This window comes from Ursus arctos, unplaced genomic scaffold, assembly GCF_023065955.2.
Source record: "Ursus arctos isolate Adak ecotype North America unplaced genomic scaffold, UrsArc2.0 scaffold_10, whole genome shotgun sequence".
Taxonomy (NCBI): Eukaryota; Metazoa; Chordata; class Mammalia; order Carnivora; family Ursidae; genus Ursus; species Ursus arctos.
Genome location: NW_026622764.1, coordinates 53,226,858 through 53,254,066, shown reverse-complemented (window position 1 = coordinate 53,254,066; position 27,209 = coordinate 53,226,858). Strand labels below are relative to the sequence as shown.

General features: G+C 37.3%; 1 protein-coding gene across 2 annotated transcripts in view; it reads right to left on the bottom strand.

Annotated features, from left to right (window-relative positions):
- Positions 1-27,209, bottom strand: part of GTF2F2 (general transcription factor IIF subunit 2) — a 141,340-nt gene that overhangs the window by 99,280 nt on the left and 14,851 nt on the right. For both annotated transcript variants that reach the window (XR_007188949.2, XM_026493303.4), the window contains exons 3-4: positions 20,186-20,204; positions 18,667-18,811 (exon numbers count right to left, since the gene is read on the bottom strand). Coding sequence is in view for 1 of the 2 variants with exons in the window: in XM_026493303.4 (XP_026349088.1) it covers positions 18,667-18,811; positions 20,186-20,204 (164 nt within the window). In the remaining variant the exon portion in view is untranslated. The remainder of the gene's footprint in view (positions 1-18,666; positions 18,812-20,185; positions 20,205-27,209) is intronic.

Sequence of the window (27,209 nt, the reverse complement as noted above, 5' to 3'; positions counted from 1 at the left end):
CCCTAACTTTAAATGGAAAGGAAAATCTACAGCATTCCAATATGGTTACTTATTATTTGCTTAAGAGACATACAGTATCAGAATCGCTTTGCAACAGCCATTCAGGACCCCCAAATTACTTAAACCTATTTCTTTTAGTTTTGTCTAGACTCCCAACGCAAGAACTACAGAGCACATTATCATGCTCTCCTGTGACCAAAAACGTATAACTTGGCTTTTTACTCATCTCCTCACTTCTTTGCTATTCTTTCCATGGCAGGAAAAGACATGGATACAGAGAAAGGAAACTGGTCTCTAGTTATATTCTCCGAATCATCCAAAGTAACTCTGCTACCTCAAAAAAGGAAACTGGACTAAAATCAGGCAGTCTTAAATCCAAAAGTTGTCAGGGATGGGGTAGGTAAGATAAGTATATGAAACAAGTGAGTACGAAATAAGGCATAACGGCTACGCTACTAGTCTGGCCATCTGGAGAATGAATGCCCTGCCTAAAATCACCAATATGCATTAAAAACAAAACAAAAAGGAAGCCAAATAAGACAGGCCTGCAGGATGGATTTACTTTCTTACTCCAGCATTATTTTAGTAGCCATAACACACATAGATTCATGAGTTATACTCCTGAGTTCACCCCTAAACTTGATAATCCTTAAAGCACTTTCTCTTCTATCTTTAAAATTAAACTCAAAGAAAAGAACCATGAGAGCCATGTTTTCCAAATTAGAGAACACTACATCTAGGAGCGATCAGTTTCAACAGAACAGAGTTTGCCAGCCCCTGTTTTACTCTAATAATGAACCACTATTTTTGAATATTTTGTCCTAAAACATCTTTTTGATCTAGTACTTAAAATTCTACCTACAGTCTTTTTATCTGTGCAGCAAAGTCACTATCTTTTTTTTTATTATTATTTTTTAAAGATTTTATTTATTTACTTGACACAGAGAGACAGCCAGCGAGAGAGGGAACACAAGCAGGGGGAGTGGGAGAGGAAAAAGCAGGCTTCCCAGCGGAGCAGGGAGCCCGATGCAGAGCTCAGTCTCAGGACCCCGGGATCACACCCTGAGCCGAAGGCAGACACTTAACGATTGAGCCACCCGGGCGCCCCGCAAAGTCACTATCTTTAATATCATTATTAGTAAAATGTGTTCTCTTCCAATCAGTATCTCACAACACACACACACACACACACACACACACACACACACACACACACACAATCCTCCTATTCAGAAACGATCTAGGTCAAAAGGCAAGTCTCCTCCTCCAATAATAATGTGAGTAAATTACTATTTAAACAGCACTTCTTCTAATTCTATAAATTTGGCCAGTACGATTCTGCTGGCTGACATAGCCCTGTATGTACCACTCTCCAATGATACATAAACTATAGGACAGACGCATCTCATGCTGCAGAGTCATTCTCAGGTTCCCAATCAAATATCATAGGGTGAGCTTCTGAGGAAATCCAAACCAAATCAGGGATAATAAAATGTAACTACAGTTACTGTACTCTAAAGTTAAAGTAGACCCTATTCCAAATGATTGGTGTCCTTTTAAGAAGAAACTTGGTCACAGAGACACACCAGGGGTACATGTGCACAGAGGAACAACCATGTGAAGAGGCAGAAAGAGGTGGCCATCTGCACACTAAGGAGCAAGGCCTCAGAAGAAACCAAACATGCTGGCACCTTGATTTCAGACTTCTAGCCTCCAGAACTCTAAGAAAATAAGTTTGTTGTTTAAGCCACTCAGTCTGTCCTTGTTATTATGGCACCCCCAACAAACTAATACAATGTGATTTAATACCTATAATTAACTTTTTGAATCAACTAAGAGATCTGGTAGATGGATTTTTAGAAAAATGTGTTTTTCTTCCTGTGCTTTGCTTTATTAATAAATGTTACTGAAATATAACTTACATATAAGAAAAGTATCCAGGTCATAAGTTTATAAGCTTTGATGAATTTTCACAAAGTGAACACATCCCTGTCACCATCACTCAGATCAAAATACAGAACACTGGTGGTAGCTGTGCTTTGATTCTGAATTCATGCATTCATTAAAGAATCTTCGATACAATCTCTTACATACGCTGAGGAACTTTATTTCCTTTCCAATAATTGTTTAACTTTCAAGCATAAATCTTACAGTGGACACAACCAGTATTATTTAGAAATACTGCAGTATTAGAAATACTAAACTTAAGGACTAACATGTTAAAAACAAGCAAAACAGAATCATGGTCCCAGCGTTTCAAAATTTTACTTATTTTTCTTCTTAATACAGACTGTGGTTATCTTTGTGAGACAGTCTGGTAAACTTGCCATTACACAGGCTCCAATTAATTTTTCTTTCTCCCACTTAACATATTTTAATATTTTTTTCTGACAAGACTTAGAAGCAAGTAAAGGCTTTGGGGGAGGTGAATGTCAGCTGAATCAGTGATGCAATTAATTTATGTGAATTACTTTTCATGAATTTTATAGTCTTGGAATGAAACGGTTTCTCATAAATGATAGTTTTTTCAGCTAATGAGGTACTGTGTATACAGAATATCTTCCCCTTGCAACTGTCTTCCTAGTAAATTATATTCAGTGGAGAAGTTCTATTGCTTTGAAGCAGTTATTTCAAAAAGCTGGAAATAGAGAATCTGCATACATGAAAGACTGGGGGCTGAAGTAAGAAAAAGAATCAGAGGGGGTATCTGAGAGTACCTTCTTGAGATCGTAACAAGAGTTCATGGAGGCTTTGGGGACGTCCAAACGAACAGAAGGGCAGGGATCAGAAGGACATGTTTACCCAGTGAGACTGAGTCCCATCAGTGGGACTAATGAAAGCCTAGTGAAGGCAGTAGCAGCCCAGTCAGTCATACTGGATGGGAGCAGAGACAGGTGGGAAGCTGACGATGGTCAATCAGAATGGTAACAGGCAGTTGACTGAGACGGCAGCAGAAACAAGCAGTGATTGAGGAGAGAAAGCAATGTCAGCAGTCACACAACCATGAAAAACACCAATGTGTTCTAAAACTACATCTTGGCTTCCTCTTTTAAATCTTCCTGAACCTCAGCCTTAGAATATTTGGGTCTATTAAAGTATGCCTTAAGGGCAGCGTCCCTAGGAATCACAGTAGGGTTTAAAACCATTTGGATGCACAGACACTCAAGGCTGAGGATCAAAGAACACATCAGTGCTCCCCCGAAAATACTCATGTATAAGTGGTAAGTTGTGAGGTATGGCATTAGGTAACTTAATAAGAATTATAATACTACATTGGTCTGCGATTTTTTTTTTTTAAGGTGAGGTATATGTCAAGGTTATCTCTATAAAGACACCATTTTCACTTTCTGAGTAAAGGTAGAGCTAGAGTTTATTACTACCTCTATCTTGGTTTGGATTCTTCCAGAAGTAGACTCTATAAAAAGGTTTTAAAGTTAAAGGTAATTTATTTGTGAGATGATCCAGGAAACTTTGGAAGAGGGCTGGGGAAAAGAGATAGGAAGAGGAAATGAGTTAATGGAGAGAGGGGTCTAGAAAATCGGAACCAGCTACATACCACTGTGGAGAACTGTTCTTGCTGCAGAGCTCTATAAGACATTGCAGGACATGCGCCCAGAGTCACCCCCACTTGAGGGTTAAGGGAACTAGGTATTTATCCACCAAGTCCTGTCAGATACTGGTTAAGAGTGGTTCTCAGCATGAGTGTTAATACCCTAGCATTTCTGACCCATCCTCCAGGAGGGCAGAGTGGCTGGCAGAAGAAAAAGCGCTGAGCCAGAGACACAGATGTTGAGATTTAGAAGTTGGCCAGCATGCACAGAAATGGCAAGGGCAGAAAGACTACGGGCAGGCACTGAGAGCATCCACAGGATTTATGCCACAATCCTTAATCCATGGGAGTCTGTCCCTAACTCGGAAATAAAAGAAAAATCCTTCACTTAGAGGCTATAGAAAAAGGACTGTGAACTGCTCTAAATCACCAGGCATTTTCCTTTGCTGAACAGTATAGGTGTTCCTCTCAAGAAACTGTTAATGGTACAAAACAAGTTACACAGTAAGAAAAAACTTACCAAATCCTCATAGTATTAAGGTTTCTGTAGTTATATTAAAAAAACAAACAAAAAAAAAAAACCCTGAAGCTGCAGGGTGCCTCGGTGGTGCAGTCGGTTAAACAACCAACTCTTGGTTTTGGCTCAGGTCACGATCTCAGGGTCGTGGGATCGAGCCCCACATTGGGCTCTGTGCTGAGCGTGGAGTCAGCTTGAGCTTCTCTCTCCCTCTCCCTCTGCCCCTCCTGCTCATGTGTGCTCACTCGCGCACTCTCTCTCTCAAATAAATACATAAATCTTCTTAAAAAACAAACAAACTGAAGCTGTAAACAACCCTGCATAGTGTGCTGTTTTTCTGTATGAGCAAAGAAGACTACACCTTCTAACCATAAAATATTCTCAAGACAGACTCTTAGAGAAAAGGGGGAAAATGTGAACACAGAATATGTCTGTAGAGGTTTTTGTTCCCTTCTTCTTTTGGAATAGCTAATGATACAGTACAAGCAAGAAACTGTGGACAGATACACATACATAGAGCTCTTAAAAAAATAATAATGATCAGCTGCATTTCTTTTCAAACAGAGCAGTCTTTCAGAGCATGCTGGCTCTCTATTAGTGTTTCACCTCCGGCCAGGCCACACTGTCTACTTCTAGCACCCGCTAAGAACATGAAAGAAGGAGTTTTTATTTCCGAACTTAAAAACGTTTACTAAGTTGTTTTGCATTAAAGACATATAAACTGATCTGACTTTCAAGAGATTTTAAACTTAAACTCAAAGAGGTTTCTCTACCCTTCTTGCTCAATTTCTTTTATTTTGCAAGTAAGAAATATACTAAATTGAGGTTTGTATACAAATTGTATATAATGTCCCCATTGTTTATATTGACAGAGTGATATAGTCCCTATCATATTATCTAAATTAATTAACATTTTTATTTCATCCATCATATAAATTCTTATAACACCTGCTTTTATTTTATTGTCAACCTTTGTTTTAAAAGCCCTCTATTCTTTAGACATTGGTCACACTGCGTTAAAACTTTCTCCTTCATAAATGCATCCATTTGTTAGCTTTAACTCTATACAATCTGAAAATAACCCAAATCCATTCAGTAAACACAGCTCAGGAACTCCCCCCATCAACAATGTCACAAGTTATACATCAGTGCCTCAGTACGTGGTTTTGGGGGGGTTGGTTGGTTTGTTTGTTTGTTTTTAGTTGACACACAATGCTCTGTTACTTCTTTATCAGCCAAATTCCTTAAACAGTTCTACAGAGGGTGTTTCATGCCTTCTTAGTAATACAAATGACTTCATGAACTGTATTTTCTCCAGTGGTACCTTTACAAGTGAACACTGTGAGCTGTGCAACTGCAAACCACAGTGACTTCAGAGAGAATTGAACCATACATCAGAAGAGGGGGAAAAAATCAAGGAACACTGGAATTTGAGCATGATAGTTCCTACTGACTAAATGTATGATGATACTGGAATTACTGTTTGTTTTTTTAAGGTATCCTAATAGTATCCTGGTTAATTACTTTTAAAAAAAGGAATCCTTATTGAGATGTGTCCTGAAGAATTTTAGGACAGAATGATATACTGTGTGAGATTTTCTTTAAAATAATCCATGGGGCTCCTGGATGGCTCAGTCAGTTAAGCATCCAACTGGTGATTCTGGCTCAGGTGGTGATCTCAGGATCGTGAGATCAAGCCCTGCACTGGGTTCCCTGCTGAGCGAGGAGCCTGCTTAAGATTCCCTCTCCCTCTCCCTCTGAGTCTCTCCCCCACTCCTTTTTTTCTCTCCACTCTATAAATCAATCAATCAACGAATCAATCAATCATCTTGTGAGATACAAAGGGCAATGGCTGTGGTATAGCTGAAACAAGATTAATTGTATTACTTCTCTACTACTGTATATGCTTTAAATTTTTCCACAATGAAAAGTTAAAGAAAAAAATGGGAGTGGGGGAGAGAAAAGAAAGTTTATTTTTCTTTCCTGGTAAGCTTTCATTACATACATACATACATACATACATTCATTCATTCATTCATTCATTCATTTTTAGAGAGGGAGAGAAGGGGAGGGAGCTAGAAGGGGAGGAAGAGAGAGAATCTTAAGCAGGCTCCACGCCCAGCACAGAGCCTGATGCTGGATCATGACCTGAGCTAAAATCAGGAGTCGGATGCTTAACTGCATGAGCCACCCAGGCGACCCTTTCCTGGTAAGCTTTTACCATGAAAAAGCCCTACAGATAATTCTGCTCTACTAATATATATAGGTGAGAAATCAGCCACATTTCAACTCTATATTGCTTTTTCTCTTTACTAAATATGAATCTTTAAGGTTAAAATTAAAGAATTAAATCAAGCTTGAATTAAAGTGGATGAGGTAGGAGGAGACAAGCCATATCTTTCTAACTGTAAGAATTTTTTCACGAGTACACAACTAATGAATCATCGAGCCTTACATCGGAAACCGGGGATGTACTGTATGGTGACTAGCATAATATAATAAAAAATCATTTAAAAAAAAGAATTTTTTCACGAGCAATAAAAAGCCATGTGTAAATCACATTTTTTTGCTCTAAGAGTTTTCTTCAGTCAGAACTTGCACAAAGTAAGAAAAATGTGCTTTTGTGATCGTGGTAAACACCCCAAGTTGTTTTAAAGAAGTAATGTGACAAACAATGGCTAGTGAAAAAATATGGTGCTTAAGAGTAGATATTTTTTAAAAATCCATATAAAGATAAAACCTCAAGGGTAATCTCCTAAAAGCAAACAAATTCCTTCTGACACAATAAGAGAAGAAAAGCAGCAGGAGGAGAGGGAGAGAAGGAGGAGAAGAACAAAAACAATTACCGGGGAGGTAAACAGGTTTTGGTCACTCCTGTTGGCACCTTCAAAAAACCCCATTTATTTTATGACTTTAATATCACCGGTAGTTCTATCAAACACCTTGTCTGCTAAAAATAACAGCTTCTCTTACATGAGACCATGGTTTCTCACCCTCAGCACTACTGACATTTTGGGCTAGGTAGTTCTTTGTTGTGAGGGGCTGTCCTGTGCACATAGGATGTTCAGTGGCATGCCTGATCATTAATCAGATGCCAGTAACAGTCAGCTGTGACAATCAAAAATGTCTCCAGATGCTGCCAAAGTTGCCCCCAGGTAGAAACCACTGAACTAATGATATAAAGATACACACTTAGAAAGCAGCAGATTAAAAATATATTCATAATCTGCAGACGATTAGATAGATTATTTTTGTTTCTGCAAGGCAAATCCAATAGGGAATTTATGAAGGAACTGAGGTTTATAATAGGTAAAACTATGTATCACTGTGATAAAAAACAAAACAAAACAGTGGCACATAACGTTATAGAGCCTGGGGAGGTAAAATTCAACAGGGCAATGCTGGGGGAGGAGTGCAAATATGTATGAATAAAGTGAAGTTATATCTTTTTACATAAGTAGTTTGCTTTTAATCACTGACAAAATGTTAAAAAAAAATCTACCATAAATCCTTAAAGCTGGGTGGAGACATACAGGATTCCTTTTATTATTCTACTTCAGTGTATATGTGAAATCCAAAATAAAAAGTTAAATTTCTTCCATTCTCTTTTTCCCTTTCTTTTTTTAATGCTGCCTTTTAATGACAAAACTGATCTTGCATTTACAATGAAAACCACCAATATGAGGATCAAGGGCACAAGCTTATAAGCTGCACGATGTTAGTTAAGTTATATCCTATGTAAACCCCATTTCTCTCATCAATAAAATAACAATGGTACCTACACCTCACAGGTCCATTACGTGAAATAAATGAAATAATTCATGTAACGTGCTCACCATAGTGAACAAAATATGGGCTCAGTGGGTTACCTATTCCTGTTAGCCATCACTGCTTAATGATAAAGATGTAAATGTTGTAAATTTCTTGGTCTATTTTAAAGTCTTACCTTCTTTTTTTCTGTACGGAATTACCATATTAGTACTATCACCGTATCAACAGAATACAGTTTCAAGCAATAAAAGTATAAAGCCAACCAAGTAACGTGTCTTCTCTTTCTACAATGAGAGGCCATGTGGCAGAGAAAGAAAAATCAGCTACGTTGCATTTTCTCCATTTTAAATTTTGATATAAGAATAATACACTTACGCTCAAAGAACTAGAGACAAAACCATGTCTGTGTGCAACAATCTTGCATGAGGTTTAAAAAAAAAAAATGGCGGGGTGCCTGGGTGGCGCAGTCGTTAAGCGTCTGCCTTCGGCTCAGGGCGTGATCCCGGCGTTCTGGGATCGAGCCCCACATCAGGCTCCTCTGCTGGGAGCCTGCTTCTTCCTCTCCCACTCCCCCTGCTTGTGTTCCCTCTCTCGCTGGCTGTCTCTCTCTCTGTCAAATAAATAAATAAAATCTTAAAAAAAAAAAAAGGCAATATAGTTATTTGAAACAGCCAAAATGACTTTCAAAAAGATCGTTTAAAACAATTAAGATAGTTTTAAATTAACATCATTTCAAGACTTAGTTTTTATACCTCAAGTACTATACACTGTAAAACTGATTTTGCCATGTTGTATTTGTTTTGTAAAGAAGCCAAGGTCTTCCTAAGATTTTAAGTATACATGAATCAAAACAAAGAAACAACTTTATAACCTGGAAGCTATAGAAAATCAAAAGAAAAGAGAGAAACATGTTTCTACAGCCTATCAGTCCCTTCAGGTATAATAAAAATCTCCTAAGTTCTCCTCAATGGCTTTATAAAACAGAAAATTGGCAGGTTTGATGATAAAAACTGAGCATCACAGAATTTTAGGAACAGCCAAATGAAACATACAATAGAGAGAAAAACTTGATGCTTTCTGACATTCTCCATAAAAATCACAAATAAGGATACAGAAGACAGAAGTCCAAAATAACGTTAGTTATTTAATAGAAATCGCAACCCAAACTTTCAGATTTTAGGCAATAAAATTTAAGCGGAATTCATGCATAATAGAACTAGAAGTTTAGGTTACTTTAACAAATTCATAGCAATGACTAAAACTGACAAAAAGCCAAACGTGTCAATGTTCCTTGCATAAATTACAGATCAATTCTTCTGAAGAATAATACCATAAATATTATATAACTCATATTCAAAACATTGACAGTGTGATTACCAAAATATAGAAGAGACTGCACTACCAAAATAAAAAATGCATGGGTGGCAAGGCTAACACAAAATTTAAATGTCTTCTTTTATCCTTAAACTTTTCACTGATCAATCAGTATTTCTCACATGGGATTGAATTTTTCTAAGTTTCTCATTAATTACTTTTGATCACATAAATTATACTAAATTTCAGGGAACTAACAAAATTCATGTAGTAAAGAAACAAAAGAAACAACAAAAAGCCTTGTCAAGATATACTTTACACTAAAAAAAAATCTCTATTCAATATAAGCACTGAACTTTCCTAATTGTTACAAATTTGAATGACACTGCTTAAACCATCTCTAAAGAATTTTGTTTTCTTCTAATAGATAATATCAGTCCTGGAGATCTAATACAGTACAGGGACCACAGACAACAAAACTCAACTGTAAACATTAAACTTGCTAAGAGATTAGATTTCAAATGTTCTCAGCACTAGAGGAAATGTTAATTATGGGACATGACAGAGGGTTACCTAATGCTACAATGACAGTCATACTGCAGTATAATTGTATTACTTCAATATGTTACATGTCAATTATATCTCAATTTTTAAAATTATCCTTATTTTCTCCTTTCTTTTGAAGTGATAATTTCTAAGATACATTATTGTATATCCAAAAAAAAAGGAATTTTGTTTTCTTTAGTAAAACTGTTAAGATTTTTGTTGTAAGCAACTGTAGACTCTCACAATGAAGTCACCATAATACGCACTCACCTCCAGGACAACGGTTACCTCTGGATAGGGAGGTGGGATGGGAGCAGGAAAAAGAAAATGGAATGTCAACTGTACCTAAAACATTTTATATCCTTAAAAAAATATGGCAACTGTCAACAGTTATGATATACAGCTGTTACACACTAGTTATACTATTCTCTACAGTTTATTATAGGTTTGAAATACTTCATAAAAAAAAGTAAATCAGCCTTAATGAATTTATTTTGTGATTCCAAGCCTTAATGTTATTCTTCAATTCCAATTTTTTCTATTTCTCCTCCTCATCTTCATCCCCAAAGTATTAAGTCTACAGTGTATACCAACCGTACATTTATGCATGCATACCTGAATATGAAAAGAATATAAACATGCCTTTTACTCACTTTCCAGCCACTGAATAAAGGAACGTTTTCTGCTATTAGGTTTAACTTCAGAGAGTAGACCTGGCTCAGGCAGTTGGCAGAAATTTCAAAGCTGACCCAGCCACAAAACTTGGTGGCAGTTCAGGAAATATACAAAACACTAAAGTCATACGTTTTTGCTTCAGTTTGCTCTTCCTGACAAGTAGAAGATTGCCAGAAACTGGTATGATTCCAAATGTTCAGTGGCATGGCTATTACTCAAAAGTAAGCAAAAAATCTAGCTTCCTTACTCCTTCCATAGGGATCTTTGCACATAATTCACTGGAAGAGTGGAAAGCCTGGGGGCAGCCACATAAACTATGGTTATCAGACTTAGGTACCTGGAAGATACTTTCTCAAAAACGAATGGAATAAGCCCAACCTTTCCAAAGAAACAACCAAGAGTATTTGATGCCATTAATAAAATTCAACTTTCAAAATGAAAATTAGTAGCTTTGAAAAACGTATACCCACCATCATAAGCTTGACAGCTATATAAACCTAAAGACTTTCTGATTCAACCAGAATGTTAATGAATGCAAAATTTTGATATTACATAAGGAAACATGTCAACATGTGGAAGAATTACATAACTCAGTGAACCAACATTCTCCAAATGATGGACATATGATGTTACAAAATCATGCATAGGGAAAAGATCCATTCAAAGTACTAGATAAAATCTACGGGTTTCTTTCTTTTTTTTTTTAAGATTGTATTTATTTGACAGAGAGAGAGAAAGAGCACAAGCAGGGGGAAGAGGAGGGAGAGGGAGAAGCAGACTCCCCACTGGTCAGGGAGCCTGATGTGGGCCTCGATCTCAGGACCCTGGGATCATGACTACAGCAGATGGCAGATGCTTAACCGACTGAGCCACCCAGGTGCCCCAAAACCTATGGATTTCAGTGCAACAGAGTATAAAAAGTTTACTGATCTGGTTTCAAATTCTTTTTTTTGTTTTAAGATATTATTTATTTATTTGACAGAGAGAGAGACAGCCAGCGAGAGAGGGAACACAAGCAGGCGGAGTGGGAGAGGAAGAAGCAGGCTCCCAGCAGAGGAGCCTGATGCGGGGCTCAATCCCAGGACTCCGGGATCACGCCCCGAGCCGAAGGCAGACGCTTAACGACTGAGCCACCCAGGCGCCCCTGGTTTCAAATTCTATACTGCAACAAACCTTTAAGAAACTATCCCTTATAGAATTTTGGTGTAGTATCAAAAGAATATGCACAATTATCTGAAAATTTCATTAATTACTCCTCCCTTTTCTAACTTCATATTTGTAAGAAGTCAGACTTTCTTCAGATACTTCAACCAGAATTAACATACCACTATAGACTGAATGCAGAAGTGGACAGGAGAATCCAGCTTGTCTTTCAAGCCAGACATTAATGTGATTTGCAAAATGCCACATTTCCCTAGTTCTTTCTTGAAAACAGGGTTTTTTCATATAGATGTTATTTATGTTAACACATAATGTATCAGTACCCTGAAACCAAAAAATTCAAGAATTTTGATATTGATCAAGTCTTATGATACATAAGACTAAATAAAATCTGAGTCCCATTGCATGGTAACTAGTAATAAGCATATGGTGCTGATTTAAGCAATAGAACGTAACTCATGTTTAAAGGCAGTGATAAGAAAAAAAAAATCAACAAAAGAAGAAACAGCTGTAGTTTGAACGCTAACAACCACATATACATATACATAAAACTTAATTCAAACCTCCGCAAATTATACGAGTATCCTATTCTCAACAAACGGGGGAAATGTACCAAATTAATGTTTCCCACTAACAGTCAAAAATTCAACTTGAAATAAAAATACTACCTATATTTATCCTTCATTTACATTCTTGCAGGATAATCCACACAAGGCAGATTATAAATTCTACAGTATTTCCAACATGACTGGTAATTTAGCATCTTCAAAGAGCATTCCCACAGATATAACTGTTTTCTTCAGATTCAAACTAACACATTCTAAGACAAATATGTGTTGGTATATGTTACCAAATTCAGGTCTGAAAGTAAATAAGGCAGGCCACCACCAAAAAAATTCTCACATACATCCAATTATCTCAGCTGCTATATTATCCAGGGAATAGATCTTATTATAATGTGTACACTGGTTAACCAAGTGTTACAGGACACATTGCTGAACTACTCTGATGAGCAAAAAGAAAGCAAAGGAATCAACTGTGCCAAAATAAAAATATAATGAGTAAGAAATAAAGAAACAAAGGAATTTAATATTCAATTTTGACCTCAAATGTCTTAAGAAACTTTGAAGGAAGTCACTAATAAGCCAGCTCACTTAAAAATTCTAAATGTACCTTTACAGCAGTAGTAAATCTCAGGAGAAAATAAACTATTTTAACATCTTTGCTTTAACAAGCACATCCACTATTGGCCAATCCCAGCCCAGACACGATGGAGATAAGCATGAGACGATGCATCCTGCCTGCAAGATTTAACTCAGGGGCAAAATGACTAATACAAACCTTACTGCCAAGAGTCCAGATGAAGGAAGAATCAAGAAAGACTAGAGCAGTTTAGGAAGGGTGGCTTTAACTAAAAAAGGCAAACAAATCCCTGACAAGGGAAAAACAAGGGGAAAAGCAGGGGCAGGTGCCAGGAAGCTACCGTCAAAGAGAAGAGATTCCAAGTGACTGGACTAGAAGGGGCAGAGACGATGGGTGAAGTTTTCACAGGACTGCTTCAGAGGACTGCCTAAACATTTACATGTGATTTTTACAACAGAATCAAATGGGGCACCAGACTGAACATGAGAGTAAGAGGAGACTAAGAATTATCATGGCCAGGAGAACAAAAGAGTGATGATGTCTCACTGACAGAAATATGAACATATGGAGAATAAAAGAATGGGGAAATCAGTATGATTTTTATATAAAAAATCCAAGTGGATTACCTGTTAAGACAACTAAAGATGGGAATGGACATCAGATGAGAGCCTAGACCTTTGTCACAGCTACCACTCTGGTCCAAGTGCTTGTCATATTTCCCGATTGTCACCCTAGCCTCTAGCTTCCACCCTTGCCCTCTTGATCTCTTAACCTGCCAGCCAGAGGCAGTCTTTAAAATGTAAATCAGATCAAATCTCTATTCTGCTCAAAACCCTTCAGTGGCTCCCCCTTTCCCTCAGAATAAAATCCAAAATCTTTACTGGTTTCTAAATCCCTTCGTGATCTGCCATGGCCAACTCCCTTCCTCTCCAGCCTACTATTACTAATAGCCTGTTCCTCTTCACCTTGGCCCACGAATTCCACCCCACACGGACCTCCCTGCTACTCCTGGAATGTGCTAGGCTTGCTCTCACCTTAGGGCAAATGTGTTCCCTCTGCCTTGAAAACTCCTAGCTGGCTAAATAACTCCAAATGGCTAAGTCATCTGAAGGAGTTCAAGGCTGTTCAAACCCCATCTTCTCAATGGGTGCACGCTGACCACACTGTTTAAACTTGCAAGCCCCGGGGTGCCTGGCTGGCTCAGTTGGTAGAGCATGCGACTCGAGATCTCACAGTTGAGAGTTGAAGCCCCACGTTGGTTGAGTACGGAGCCTATTTAAAAATAAAATAAAATATTAAACTTGAAAGCCCCACCTTCAACCCAGCACTCCTGATCCCACTTTCTCCTTTTTCCCCAGATAACTCACCACCTTCTAGACTGCAATATGATTTACTCATTAATTATTTGTTGCTGTTTCCTCTTACTAAAATGTAAGCATGATGAAGGCTGGGATTTTGCTCACTGAAGTATCCCAAGTCTAAATAAAAGAGGTCCTGCAAACAGTAGGTACAAATATCAGTTTGCTAAATTAACGAACTGCTGCAGAAGGATCAAAGATAGTGAAAACTTAGAGCAAAAATGCCACCGTGGTTCCATCAGCTCTAATCTTCCCCATCTCCTCCAATATTTTCTAACTCAGTAATGGTCTCACCACTTATCCAGATGCTCAAACCAAAAAAGCCTGGAAACCATTCTGGACTTCCCACTCATCCAATTCTCCCAGTTAATTCACCACCAAAAGCTGTCAAAATTACCTCTACTATTTCTAGAACAGGATTCTGTTTTCCACTCCCACCGCACCAGTTCAAACTTTTTCATCTCTAAGCTAGACTATCAAGTCCACAACTGAGCTATTTCACTTTGATGGAACCAGGACTATTTGATGGATTTTAGACAGATTATGACAAAGTATGACAGGTAGGAGAAAGCAAAGTGAAGAATAGGATATCTGAAGGCAAGAAAAATGTTTTTTATCTTTACTTTCTTTCCTCCTATTCAAGGCATGCTTACTTCAAGGTCCAGCTCAAATATTATATCCACTTTTGAAATCTTTCCCAGTTCTTTCAATTAAAGTACTCTTTTTTCTTCTTTATACATAGCTCAATTAGAACACTTTCTGTAGTATTTTTTCCACATATCAGTTGCCCAGCTGAACAGAAGTCTAGTCTTCTTTTTTTATTAAAGATTTTTATTTCTTTGAGAGAGAGAATGAGAGACAGCACAAGCAGGGGGATGAGCAGAGGGAGAAGCAGACTCCCCACTGAGCAGGAAGCCCAACAGGCTCCATCCCAGGACCCAGGACCTGGGACCACGACCCAAGCCAAAGGCAGATGCTCAACCAACTGAGCCACCCAGGCGAGCCAAGTCTAGTCTTATTCTAACACAGGCCTAACGTTAAAAATATCTGTTAAACAAATGAATGAACAACAATTTTTAGTCTAGAATTTGCAATTATAAAGAAAACCTAAATTTGAACAAAGGTAGGGGTGTAAATTATAAAAGCAATCGAAGTTATTTAGTTATCAATAATAGATAAAAATACTAAACCAAAGACCCAAGGGGAAAAAAATAAAGACCAAACACATGAGGAATTTCTCCCTAGATAAGGGTAGAGATAAGGATACTAGCTAATAAAAATATTTAATAGGGAAATAGATTTAGAATTTCATAGAGAAATGTGGAGTAAAAAAAGGGCTAACCCAAAATAGTCCTTAAAAATAAAACATGTTCTTTCAGATAGGAATACTCAACTAGAAACAAACTGTGTTCACCAAACACTCATGAAATGCAGATTGTTTTAATTAAGGAGACAATGCAAAAGATATCATCAGTCCCCTCTAATTCCATCCCCACAAAGATACTCTAATATGTGGAACTGAATCATTAGAAAAATTAGTTCAAGGGGACCTCTCAAAAACCAGCCAAATGTATATTAATAGAAGGAATAAAGTTATTAAAATTAAACTCTTAACACACTGAACAAGTGAGGTTTTAACTCTTAGCAAATTCTACATTTTAGAGACCTATGGACTATTAGAAAAAATGAAGAGCCTAGAAAAGCAATTTTTTATAAGTGGTACAGCTCTATGCTCGAGGGAAAACATAAAAATATTTAAGATAATGCCTGCTTTATGTATATTTCATTGTAAAATAAAGGGCTGTACTCACTGTAAAATGGCTCGGTTATTCATACTTCAGCTGGTTCACGATCAACCCAGGTAACACTAGAGTGTGAACTCTGAAGTTTTTTGGGTCACAGACCCCTCTGAGTCTCCAATGAAAGCTACAGTCGTGTCCCACAGAAAAATATGCATACATATATATCTTTTTAATTTTTTTAAGTAGGCTCCACGTCCAGTGCGGAGCCCAATGGGAGGCTCAAACTCACAACCGTGAGATCAAAAGTGGGGTGCTCAACCGACTGAGCCACCCAGGCAACTCTATACCTAGCACTTAAAATAAGTCACGCAGTCACCGAGCCTCTGCTGTCTATTCACGACTGCTGTGGAATGGAGACCTTAAAGATTAGAAATGGCAAATGACATAATGCTCCCCAGAAAAGGAAATAAACTTTTACTGACAACTTTACAGAGCTTTTTTTCTCGGTCATCGAGGCAATCAAAAAACAATGAACATAAAAATCTGTTGGCTGAAGTTCATCACATGATACACACACAGATGAGCTAAAATGCATGGACATGCCTTAAAATAAACTTGAAACCTAAAGCGTTTAAAAAGAAGATCTAATACAGGGGCACCTGGCTGGCTTAGTCAGTAGAGCATGTGACACTTGATCTTGGGGTCATGAGTTCAAGCCCCACACTGGGCCTGGAGCTTACTTAAAAATATATATACATACATATATACATCTTAAAAAATAAGATCTAAAATTAATAACAGTAATGGCTAATAGTTATTGAGCATTTATTATGTAGAGTGCTGTTCTAAGTATTTTTTAAAAATTCCTATTAAACATAAATGTAAATAATTATTATTCCATTTCACAAATAAGGAAATTAAGCACAGAAACGTGCAAGAAGAGCCAAGGAACAGTGACATGAAAAGGAAATGATGGAGATTAAGAAGCAAAAAATTCCTTACAGTGTGCAGCACCTAACAGCAACTTAGATCTGCATTTGTATTACCAGAGTTCTACAAAGCGGGAACATATTGTCCAAACTCGAGAAGAAGAATGACAATCTTGATCCTCTTCCATATCCCTGCCAAGACAATCCTTATAATACCATATTCACTTTGGAGTACACTGTAACCAGAAATGTGAACACAAAATGTTCAAGAGCACAATACTAACTAAAGGATTTACAAGATTAAAAATGGAAGATTAATTTTGAGGATAACAAACCTTACCTTTCTAAATCACTGTCTTTCGTGTAAGTAATAAATCACGCATTGGAAAAATTATCAACTTGGTAAAATGTAAAAAAGCTGAAATGAGGTACTTTTCTCTGCAAAGGTAGCTCAAACTTTGTTCAAGGCTCTGCCTCCGATTTACTGTCTTGGTGCCATATGCCTCTTCTACTCCATGGACAACCACAAAAGTAGAAAAAACCTCACAGGTTCAATAGGTCTTACTAAATCTTACCAATCACAAGACAAATTTCAGAATCCTTGGATACACCTATGCTATGCCCTGCATAACGTGGCATACAATAAATATTTGTTGAATAGTTAAATCCTCACCAAGAGAAAATGCATGTGTTTAACATTTTCTACCTCCCATAATACTACACTACAAATTATTGTATCATCAGAATAATGCAATAAAACAAAATTTTTACCTTAAACCACATGATAGAAAAGTTATAATTTACCATTTTGGGTTTTTTTAAAGATTTATTTATTTTATAGAGAGAAAGAAAGAGAAAGAGAGAGAGCAGGGGGAGGGGCAGGAGAGAAGCCCCACCCCCACCAACATGGGGCTCCATCTCATAACTCTGAGACCATGACCTGAGCCAAAATCAGGAGTCTGATGTTCAATCAACTGAGCCACCCAGGCGCCCCTAGAATTTGCCATTTTGCTACATTCTATGTCCAAGGAGGGAGAAAAAAAAAGACTGATTTCTTTTTTAGATCAGTTTATACTGGTAATCCAAGACACCACAAAAGATTTATCTGAACATATTCTTTTTTTCAAAACAGTAACATTCTTAACATACTATAATTTCTTACAGCTTTCTTTGTAACGTTTAATGAAGATACAACAAAATCACAAATCATTTTCTTCAGACAACCAATAAGCTTTTTAAATTAGACATGAGAAATTAGCTCCATTAAAATGAGTTGCCCTGCTGCGTTAATAGTAATATTCTAAATTCAAGTAAGGTTAAAAATCAAATAACAATGAAAATAAACATAGATGTATGCTGCAAAAAAGCACCTTCTGTATTTAATTCACAAACTGAAACACCTGCTCCTGATTTATTGAACTGGTAAAATATCTGAGAGCAAACACACAAAATTTACAAACTATACTTAACACAGAGCTTCTTGGAAGTTAAAACCAATGACAAACAGTTCATCTCTCTGCACTAAAAAGGCCCTCTTAGTATCAAAACCCACAAAAGCAAAAATTCAGACAGAAATATTCCCTAATATTAAGCAGTATTTTTTTAAGCACAACTTATAGTTGCTGAATATCAATTTACCAAAACAGGCAAGTATGACCTTATCTTGGCAAAACTCAGAATACTGTTTCTTCAACATCCTAGAAGACAGCTTGATGCACCACACTCTTCCATCTGCTTTGTTCTATTTCTTCATGCCCCAAATGGAAACTAAACCCTTCGAGTAACAGCCAAAATTTCATTAATCACAGGAAAGTACTTAGAGAAATAAGAAGCATGATATGAATAGAGGTAGACAGAACAACAGGTAGAGCAGCCTCGGTAATGACCTCAAAATATATGTTGAGAGAAAATCTATACAACATGTATAGGAATCATACTAAATAATTCTATTCCCACTTACCTGATGAGCTCTCAGTAAAGACTGTTAATGTCTGTCCTCCAACACTTTGTAAGACAAATGGATGTTCTCTCGGAGTGCTGACTGAAGCTGGTTTTCCACCAATATCATGAATATTTGCAAGATCCTCATTCAAAGTAAATGACACCTAATAGACACATTAACAAGAGCTTATTGCACCAGACTTATGTATTCAAAGTATCTTTCACAGAAATTCTTTTTTAAAAATGTGAATCTTTGTTTCTAGACATTTTATTAAACATTTCTCTAAAACTTTATCAAAAAAATCCTTAATACTTAGTCATAAAAAAAGAATCTAGGGACGCCTGGGTGGTGGAGTCAGTTAAGCATCCAACTCGTGGTTTTGGCTCAGATCGTGATCTCAGTGTTGTGAGATCAAGCCCCACATCAGGTTCCGCGCTCAGCACAGAGTCTGCTTAAGACTCTCCGTGCCCCTCCCCACCCCAAATAAAATAAATAAATCTTAAAAAGAGAGAGAGAGAGAATATAGTCCCATTTGTCAGAATAATGGGACTAATCTACCATTATAAAGATAGGGGACAGCTTTCAAATGTTTTCTCTGGTTTATGGCCGAAGAAATTCTATTTCCAAAACAAATAATTTCCCCCCCACTAAGGTCTTTGAATTCAAGTGATCATGTCTTGTTACATTTATATCCTAATGAATACATATATTTAAATATATAACAAATATTAATAAATATATAGCAAAATGCCTGGCACGTAGAAGGAAAACAGTATTTGCTGAATGAGTGACTATTTTAAGAGTATTAAGAAAGCAACTGTACTTAAAGGGGGGAAAAAGTGAGCTATTTACTAAGAAAGCTTAAACACTCCCATAAGCAGAGGATATATTTCTTTTTTTTTAGGTTTTAATAGCTACTGTAGGAGTACATGGTGCTGTTTCATTTTTGAATATTTCAACAAATACAACTAAATATTTACAAAGATAATGCAATATTGAGGGTTAGAATAAAAACACATACTGGATGTTCTTTCAAAATGATTTTTACTATATACCAAATCTCCCCAAAGGAACAGCACATTTTACATCAAAAGATTTGTAAACATAAAATACTAATCTCCCAACCACACAGGAAAGATTATGAAGCATTTGTTAAATATTTCTCTACTATGTGATAGGTACCACAATTATGTCCTGGGCTTAATGGGTCAAAACCCGAAAGCCCTGAAAAATCCAGACAAAATGCCTTTGCCACGCTGAAATAATTTTAAAGTATTACTGAAGCAACAGTAAGCTTCACAGTACCGAGAGAGGGACAGTTTAGGTCAAAGCAGAAAAATGCTAAGAATGAACAACTAGAAAAGAGTCCATTCATTCACACAAAAGTGGCATTTATGTTGTTATGTGTTCCTCACCATCAGCCACTAGTGTGATGTGGAGTTTTTCAGAATGCAAACACCACCTTCTCTTTACTATTACTGATACACAGTAAAATAATCTCACGTTTTAAATAAAATTTTCATAGAAATAATCTTACCTCAGTCCTTCCTTGATTCCTAACAAAAGAAAGGAAAAAATTTTTATTTAGATTTCATGTTTTCTTCAAATGTACACTAAGAACTAAAAGAAGTAACACTACATATTTATATAAAATAAGACATTTATATAGATCAACTAATATTTACCCTTGGCTCTCCTCAACTAACCTACTTATAAATCATATAGTAAAAACAAAAGTCACATTAATCCCGTGTGTAGATATTCTAAGTTTGTATCACTATTACAATCTGCCTAATATTTTAACCAAGTAATCTCATTACAATTCTTATATTTCTACACCCTATGTAACAGTCTAATTTAAAAAAATGTATTACATATCTATTATAAGCAAAGTACTGAGTGTAAGATCTCTATCCTCAGCCAGAAGATATAAAAATTATATCCATAACTATATGAGATACATTTTTACTAATTTTTAATAAAGAGAGTCCCAACACGCCAGGATCAGATAGGACACCACTTCTTCCATTTTAAGAGTTGAGAGAAAACCTGAAGTAAGTCTTGAAGGGTACTGGGATCTCAACAGGCTGAGACAGGAATATAATATCAGAAGTATCAGCTGAGCAAAGCCACAAAGAGTCTGATCATGAAAATGTAGTCACATTTAGCTGGGAGAATACAAACTAAGGAAGAGTGGGAGATAAACTAGGAAGGAGAACTGAAGCTAGACTATGGAATATCTTAAAAACCATAGTACAGAGCGTGGACTTTATTTCTCAAGTAATGGAGAGCCACAAGTATCATTTGAACAAAAGAATAAAGTACAAATCATGCAAGTTTCTAAAACTTGCACCAGAAAATATATATAAAATGCATATGAAGGCCAGTTAGAAAACTAATGTTTCTCCATAACACCAGGTTGAGTTCCAACCTGCCTTCATTCAGTGGCTCAACCACTCATTCTGTCATTAAGTATTTACTCTACAACCATTAGGCATTGTGCCAGGTGCACAGTATAGTATGAACATGGGTCTTTATCCTCAAGACGGTCTTAGTTTAACGAAAAAAAAATCCAATCCATAAACAACATAAACTGGATAATAACTTTTTGACAGAAGTACAACATACTGTCATGAAAATGCAGATGAGAAAACTAACAAAAGATGAACTGAATGAGGGATGAGGTCAACAACATGGAGGCATTACAGGTTAAGAGAATCCAATTAAACACAGAAATGAGAAGATCTAGCACATTCTTTCTAACATCAATGAATGGCAGGCAGGAGTCAAGTGATAAAGAGCCTCGCAGGCCAGACTAAGGAGTCCAGAATCTTAAACAGGTTTGTTTCCTGCAAGACTGCTCAGTCTTTCACATATTAAAATGCAATGTTGACGCTCTTTGTTTGGGAAGTACCTAGAACAGACAAGAAGAAATTCTAAGATTTCATATAAAAATATGCATTTCCAGCTTCTCTCAAAAGACTGGAAGATTTGGCAGCAATGCCCTCCACTACCCCTACAATTCAGCATGATGACAATCCCTTTGACACGCACAGACAGGCAACGAATTCATCGCAGTCCCTTCCCTATCATTCCTGGATCTGGCTTCTAGAGGCATTTAGTTTAGCTCCCTTTCAAACATAGGTGCTGCAGTCAAAACAAAGGCAAAGATACAGAGAAGGCACTTGCAGAATGCTTACCGAATTGGAATGAGGCTAATGCAAAAACCCACATAAAAAATAATGAAGGCCTGAACCAGGTAATGGCAGAATGGAAGGAGAAGGAGTGTGTGGCAGGGTATCTGAGCTGTCAGAACTGATAGAAGAGGAAATGACTGGAAGTAGGCAGTAAGGGGGAAAGGATGGTTTAAAGATCATGCTGACATTTCCAGTCTGGGGGACTTGAAAATCACCCAGATGCAATTAGAGAACACAGGAGGGGATGACAACTTTATTTTCATATATTTATTTATAACATCATCTTAGCTGGGATGATAAGAGATTGATGAACTCTGAATGAGTTCATTTTCCAGAATAAAAACTAGTCCTTGAAGACTTAAGACTTATTTTAAATGGATTACATATTCTTTTGTCTTGGTTTTAAAATGTATGACATATACATGACCTTTGGTTGTTCAACATTACCAAAAAAATATATCCTCTTCATGATGACCTGTGGTTAAAATTATAAACATCAACTATTGTAAAACACAGTAATATCTTCAGAAATGAAGCAATCGTGTAGCCCGTCCTTTCACTGAATGCCTCATAACGCTGTGCAGTTAGTTCCTCCTTCGTTACTGAGTCCATTTCTCAACACCCCACAGCCATTTCTTTAGACTCCAGCCCCCTTCCTCTTGCCTTTTTAAAAAATTAATCATTTGTCTTTCCTTTTTGTTATTTTTAAATACTTCTTAGATTTGACACCAATGGGAGGAGACTTTTCACTCATCACTGATCACCAATAAAACACTTCTTTTTCCAAGTTAAGAAAATCAACCAAATAATACCAAGTCTTTTAACTGTACTCCAGGATTTTTAAATTTTTTAATTTAAATTCAATTTAATTAACATATACTGTATTATTAGTTTCAGAGGTAGAACTCATCGATTCATCAGTTGCATACAACACCCAGTGCTTATTACTTCAAGTGCCTTCATCTTTTTTTTTAAGTTTTATTTATTTAAGTAATCTCTGCACCCAATGTGAGGCTCGAACTCATGACCCCTGAGATCAAGAGTCACATGTTCTTCCAACTGAGCCAGCCAGGCATCCCTGGATTTTTTGTTTTTGGTTTGTTTTTAAGTCCTAGTCATACATACCCTTCTTTTTTTTATTTTTTTAAAGATTTTATTTATTTATTTATTTGACAGAGAGAGAGACAGCCAGCGAGACAGGGAACACAAGCAGGGGGAGTGGGAGAGGAAGAAGCAGGCTCCCAGCGGAGGAGCCTGATGCGGGGCTCGATCCCAGAACACCGGGATCACGCCCTGAGCCAAAGGCAGACGCTTAACGACTGCGCTACCCAGGCGCCCCCATACATCCCCTTCTTGAATAATTCAACTCAAAAACCATGAGGTGAAGCCAAGCAAGGTAGGTATATCTGCATGCTGGGTTGAGTAGAGTAAGCATAGCCCAAATGGGATGGAAAGAAGTGCTTGGGGCAGAAGGGGTAGCCTGGGGCAAGGTGTCTGAGCCCAGGAGGGTAAGGAGGGCATCCCCACAAAGGAATGGCTCAACAAGAAGTGGGTTAGAACATAGCAGGGTCAGGACATCCACATGGGAAGAAAACCTGAAGCCCACTGTTGGGAGTCCTAGAGGGGTAAGTAGGCATGCTATGAGGACAGGAGGGGATGACAGTCTGAACGTGCTGAGGAAGATTCCCTGTGGAGGACTGCGAAGGCAGCAGCCTAATGGGGGATGCTACAGCCCAAGCCAGGTGAGGAAGGCGTTCACACACTGGTGGGGGAGAGGGGGTTCGAAACAAACAAGAACAGAGGCCTGAACAAATAAGTGAATATATATTAAATATAACAGGAACTAGGTTCTTCACTTTCAGAAAAGATGTACAAACATGAAAAGGGAGGAAACTGGAAATATTCAGTGGTGTTGGACTAGAATTGGATATTGGTGTAAATTTATTATTTCCAAAATATATAAATATACAAATTAGCATATATGTAAAGGTGTATGTGTACACATACTTACTCTGACCCCTGAAAGGGTCTGGGAGCAAGGATGAGCACTTGTGGTATCCAGATCTTAGTGTCTAAAGATCATTCTCCTTTAGAAAGAACTAGGATCCATGGAAAAATGCGTGACTTCAGCCTCAGACAAAGATATACAAGATGAGTCTAAACCATTTTTCTATGACAAAAAGTAAGTGCTCAAAGAATGATGAAGACATGTCAGAAGGCCACAGAACTTATACTACTTACACTGAAAAAAGGGTTAAGATAGTAAATTTGATATGTTTTTACCACAATAAAGAAAAAAAGGGGCATGGGAACCAGCTTAGGAGGAGCTTCCAATGGCTACATTTTGGACAATTTGAACATCAGAATAAATGACGATAGTAACAAATTGCGATCCATTAACTAAAACTGGAATCCATGAATTCATATGAACAAAGATAAAGTAAAAAAGTGGAAAATTTCATGAAGAATAGCATATTTACACAGTCTCAAAGTACCACCTGACATTAATACGTATTAATTACAAGGGGAAAAGAGTGAATTTACAGTGAAAAAGCACAGAAGACTCTCCTTAATCAAGTGCTCAAAGTTACCACTACCAGTAATGGGACAAAATGAAAACATGCAAACCTTGCTAGAATACAGTAAAAACCCAGCTTCACCTCCGTTGATATTCTTGCCAAAGATGCATAACTCCAATCTAATCATGAAGAAACATCAGAGAAACTCAAATTTCATAAAACAATGGAGTGTTGATACTCCAAGGAAAGATTTCCAAATGTTCTAGATTATAGGAAACTAAGAGACCTGACAACAGAATACAATTCAAGATTGTACGCTGGATTCTTCTGTTGTAAAACAGTATGGAGACAACTGGCAAACCTTGAATAAAGTCTAAGGATTAAGCAGTACTATCTGATGTTAATCCACTGATTTGGAGGGACGTGCTGTGATTATGTAAGAGAATACCCTTTTCTGTAGTCAGAAAGAAAAAAAAAGCCCTTTATACTACTCTTCTAACTCTTCTGAAGCTTGAGACTGTTTTAAAAGTATTAAATAATTTCAAAATGTGCCCAGGTTACTTCATTAATCCCTTACTAAGGATCTGATAATATCACTAATTTTTCTCTATAACAACTCTGAAATGAATATCCTCAATCTTTGCACCACTAACTTATTACTTCCACGAGATAAGTTCCATGAAAATGCTGGGTCAAGAGCATGAATTGTTATTATTAATATTTCTAGCCTTCTCATTATCCCAGTCCCACTCTGCTGGATGAGTTTGTCTGTGTCTTTCTATAAGGGCAGAACCAAGAACTTGTGTGCAAAGTGCATTGTGAGCTAACAGGCAGAGAAAACAGTGAGATTATTCTTCTACTTTGTTCCAAGCAGTAATGTGTATGTGAGTACACGTGACTGCGTTATGTATATGTATGTATGTACGCATACATATGTTGGCCAGGCTGGTCTTCAGAAAGTTTGTGCCAACTTAAATTCATCAGTATAAGACTGTTCCAAATTTAGTCAATTTTATAACAGAAAAATCATATCTCATTCTTTGCATATTTTCTATGATCTTGAATGTTACGTGTGTTTAGAAATAAAGCTAGATATTAAGTCTCTGAGAAAAGCCTTACTAGTACAGACTGCATGACTGTCAGTAAAATACAGCATATATAAAGCATTTCAAAAACCAAAGTTTTCTGAGGCAGGATGGTGATGTAGAAAGAAAGTTGCTTTTTTGCTTTGGGGTTTTGTTTTTTGTTTTTTTTTTTTTTTAAGATTTTATTTATTTGGGGAGGGCACAGCCGGGAGGAGGGACAGAGGAAGAGGGAGAAGCAGACTCCCCGCTGAGCAGGGAGGCCGACTTGGGGCTTGAATCCAGGACCCCTGAGATCATGACCTGAGCCAAAGGCAGATGCTTAACTGACTGAGCCACCCACATGCCCCAGAAGGCTGGTTTTAAAACTTAAACAATCTAGGGGAGTGGGGGGGGGGGGACAAAAACTGAAACAACCTAAAGCAAAACTATAAGCTAACTAAAATGCAGTACACATCAGATGTCCAAAGGGATAAAAATAATTCAAGTACGATGGTTTAGAAATATCACATAAACTGCCTAAGAAAAATGGCCCAAATGTTACCAGCTGTTAAAAAAGGCTAGACTCTCCTTTTTTTCAGGTGTAAACGGAACCAAATTTGGGGAGAACTGCACTCCCAGCTGCATGTTTTCTCCCCTTCCTCTGCCTGTCCCAATTCCTCTACTCCACAGCCCTCTCTGCCGGAATGAACCACCACACCACTTAGATCTTCCTAGCTTTGGGCCCACTGCACAGCAAGCTGCTGCTGCTTTTCTTTGGGAGATGCGCCAGGGAAGGGAGGCCCATCCCCAAACCACATCAGACACAATGCAGGGCCAATGGTCTATACTGTGTACTATGTAGCATGACAGGAGGTGAACACTATTGACCATTTTACATGCATTGAACCCACAAGGTATAAATATCACCTCCTTTTAATAGATGAGGCAACAGAGAGGGGAAGCAACTCATCTAAAATCACATAGCTAGTAAGTGACAAGGTCTGGACAAGTCCAGAGCTGAATGACTCCTGAGTCCATACTCATAACCAGTATGCCACACTGGCTTTTAAAAACCTTAGCTGTTTTCATGTTTTACCCAAATATACTTTTTTTTTTTTTTTTTTTTTACCACAGATAATCCAAACTGGTTAATCTGCCTCTAAGAATCAATAGTTAATTATGTATTTCCCTAGCCTTAGAAATATTTGAAGATGGTTTCACCTGGTGTGTCTTAAATCTTCTCTCAACAGCCATAGTACCTTCAAATATTCCTCATACGACACTGAGCTTTTTAATTTTCTCATTATCCTAGTTTCACTCTACTAAAGGAACTTATTTGTCCATGTCTCTAAGTACAGCACTAAGAACTGAACATAATGTTTGCACCATATGCTAACTGGCAAAGAAAAGAGTGGGATTATCATCCCACTTCATTCTAAACAACAAACATCTATTAATGGAGTCTTTTGTTTAGAGCCACATAACCCTGATGACTCATATTTAGCTTGAAATCAACTAAAATCCTGATAACCTCACGACACACACTGAGAAGCCATTCCTCATCATCCTACACTTGCTTAATAATGAATTGAGTAATTCAGTAAAAGGAATGAAAACTGGGGCGCCCGCTGGCTAAGTCAGAAAAGCATGCAAATTCCTGATCTTGGGGTTGTGAGTTCGAGCCCCATGTTGGGTGTAGCAATTAGTAAAAATAAATAAACTTAAAAAAAATAAAAAGCAATGAAAACTAAATGAATTAATAGCACAAACAAGATAGCCAG